At 59.8% G+C, this 1,536-nt stretch overlaps 1 protein-coding gene across 1 annotated transcript in view; it reads left to right on the top strand.

Annotated features, from left to right (window-relative positions):
- VILL (villin like) overlaps positions 1 to 1,536 on the top strand; it is a 16,920-nt gene that overhangs the window by 8,796 nt on the left and 6,588 nt on the right. The window contains exon 11 of the mRNA XM_004377324.2: positions 174 to 274. Coding sequence (XP_004377381.1) covers positions 174 to 274 — 101 coding nt within the window. The remainder of the gene's footprint in view (positions 1 to 173; positions 275 to 1,536) is intronic.

The following is a 1,536-nucleotide window of genomic DNA, read 5'->3' as shown; positions in this document are numbered from 1 at the left end:
AGGGGCGGGGTGGAGCCTAGTCAGATGGGCGGGCCCTGATCTGTGGGGCGGGGCCTGGCTGGAAGGGCGGGATCCAGACCCTTGTGGGGGGGGGGTGGCAGAGGTGAGTGGGCGGGGTCTGGGGGGCGGGGACAGGTCAGAGGCGCCACTGACGCCCTCCGCCCCATCCCCAGGTAAACTGATGCAAGTAAAGCTGGATGTGGGCAAGCTGCACAGCCGGCCTGAGCTAGCGGCGCAGCTCAGGATGGTGGACGATGGCTCTGGGAAGGTGGAGGTGAGAGGGGCGCTGGCTCAGCCGGGGGAAGATGAGCACGCACGGTTGGCTTCACCTACAGGTGAATGGCATGGCTGCTGTCTAAAGTGACCCAGGTACACCCAGGTGCATCACCCACACGCAGTTAGGGACACGTGTGCACATAGGCACGCTCTCCCGACAGCCGGCTTGTACACGCAGCCTAATCATCCACAGCCACGGTCACCCGCTTACATAACACCACAGGCACAACACAGCACAAGTCGCACTCAAGACACTGAATCGTGCCTCGTTAACATGTATGGAGCCCTCGTGGCGCCGTGGTTAAGAGCTCCGCTGCTCACCAAAAAGGTCAGCAGTTTGAATCCACCAGCCGCTCCTTGGAAACCCTGTGGGGCAGTTCTCCTCTGTCCTGTAGGGTCGCTGTGAGTCGGAACCGACAGCATTGCGCTTGGCTTTTTTGGTGTCATGTGTCTGATAGTCATTAATATGATAACACATACTCACACCTTGAAACTGCACAGTCGCAACTAAGTACACAGCTGCAAGCATGTAATTGCACAAACTACACGACAGACCATCAAAGTCACACACAACCGTCCACCTACAGGGACACACAACACAGCCACACAATCACAGCTGCACACCCCCAGCCACCAGCACACAGCCGGACGCTGTCAACCACCCGCTCGGCTGCTGGTCTCGGCCCGGTGTTCTGGGAGGCGCCGGTGGTCTCGGCCCGGTGTTCTGGGAGGCGCCGGGCTTGGAGGCTGCTTCCAGGCTGTGTACAGGGCAGGGTTGCATCTTTACTTGTGGGCTGACCACTGAGAAGGGCCCTTGGGTCCTTCGGGCCTCCGATGTTTTCCTCTATAAGATGGGGCAGAAGCCGGGGTCCTGTCTGGCCCCAAGGCTGGTGTGGGGGCGGGACGCTGTGAGATTATGGGACAGGACTGGTGGGCCGATGTGAGGGGGCCCAATTCTTGAGGTAGGAAGGGATCAGAGGGAACAGTGTTTCCCCAAGGTTTTCTTCTCATCTGTCCTAAGGTGGCCAGATGGAGATGGTGAGTGAGAGGAGGGAAGGAGATGGGTGAGGAGAAGAGGCGCATGGCGGGGAGACAGGGAGAGACAGGGAGAAGAGGCGACTGTGAGATCCCAGAGAAGTGGGAGGAGACAGAGAGAAGAAAACGGGGGGAGGGGAGGAGCAGAGAGACCGGGGGCCAGGGAGAGTGGGAAATACGGGAGGGGGGAGAGTGGGAAATACGGGAGGGGGGAGAGTGGGAAAT

The sequence above is a fragment of the Trichechus manatus genome, unplaced genomic scaffold (assembly GCF_000243295.1).
Source record: "Trichechus manatus latirostris isolate Lorelei unplaced genomic scaffold, TriManLat1.0 scaffold00049, whole genome shotgun sequence".
Classification (NCBI taxonomy): domain Eukaryota; kingdom Metazoa; phylum Chordata; class Mammalia; order Sirenia; family Trichechidae; genus Trichechus; species Trichechus manatus.
The sequence above is the reverse complement of the archived record's forward strand: the minus strand, read 5'-3'. Positions and strand labels throughout refer to the sequence as shown.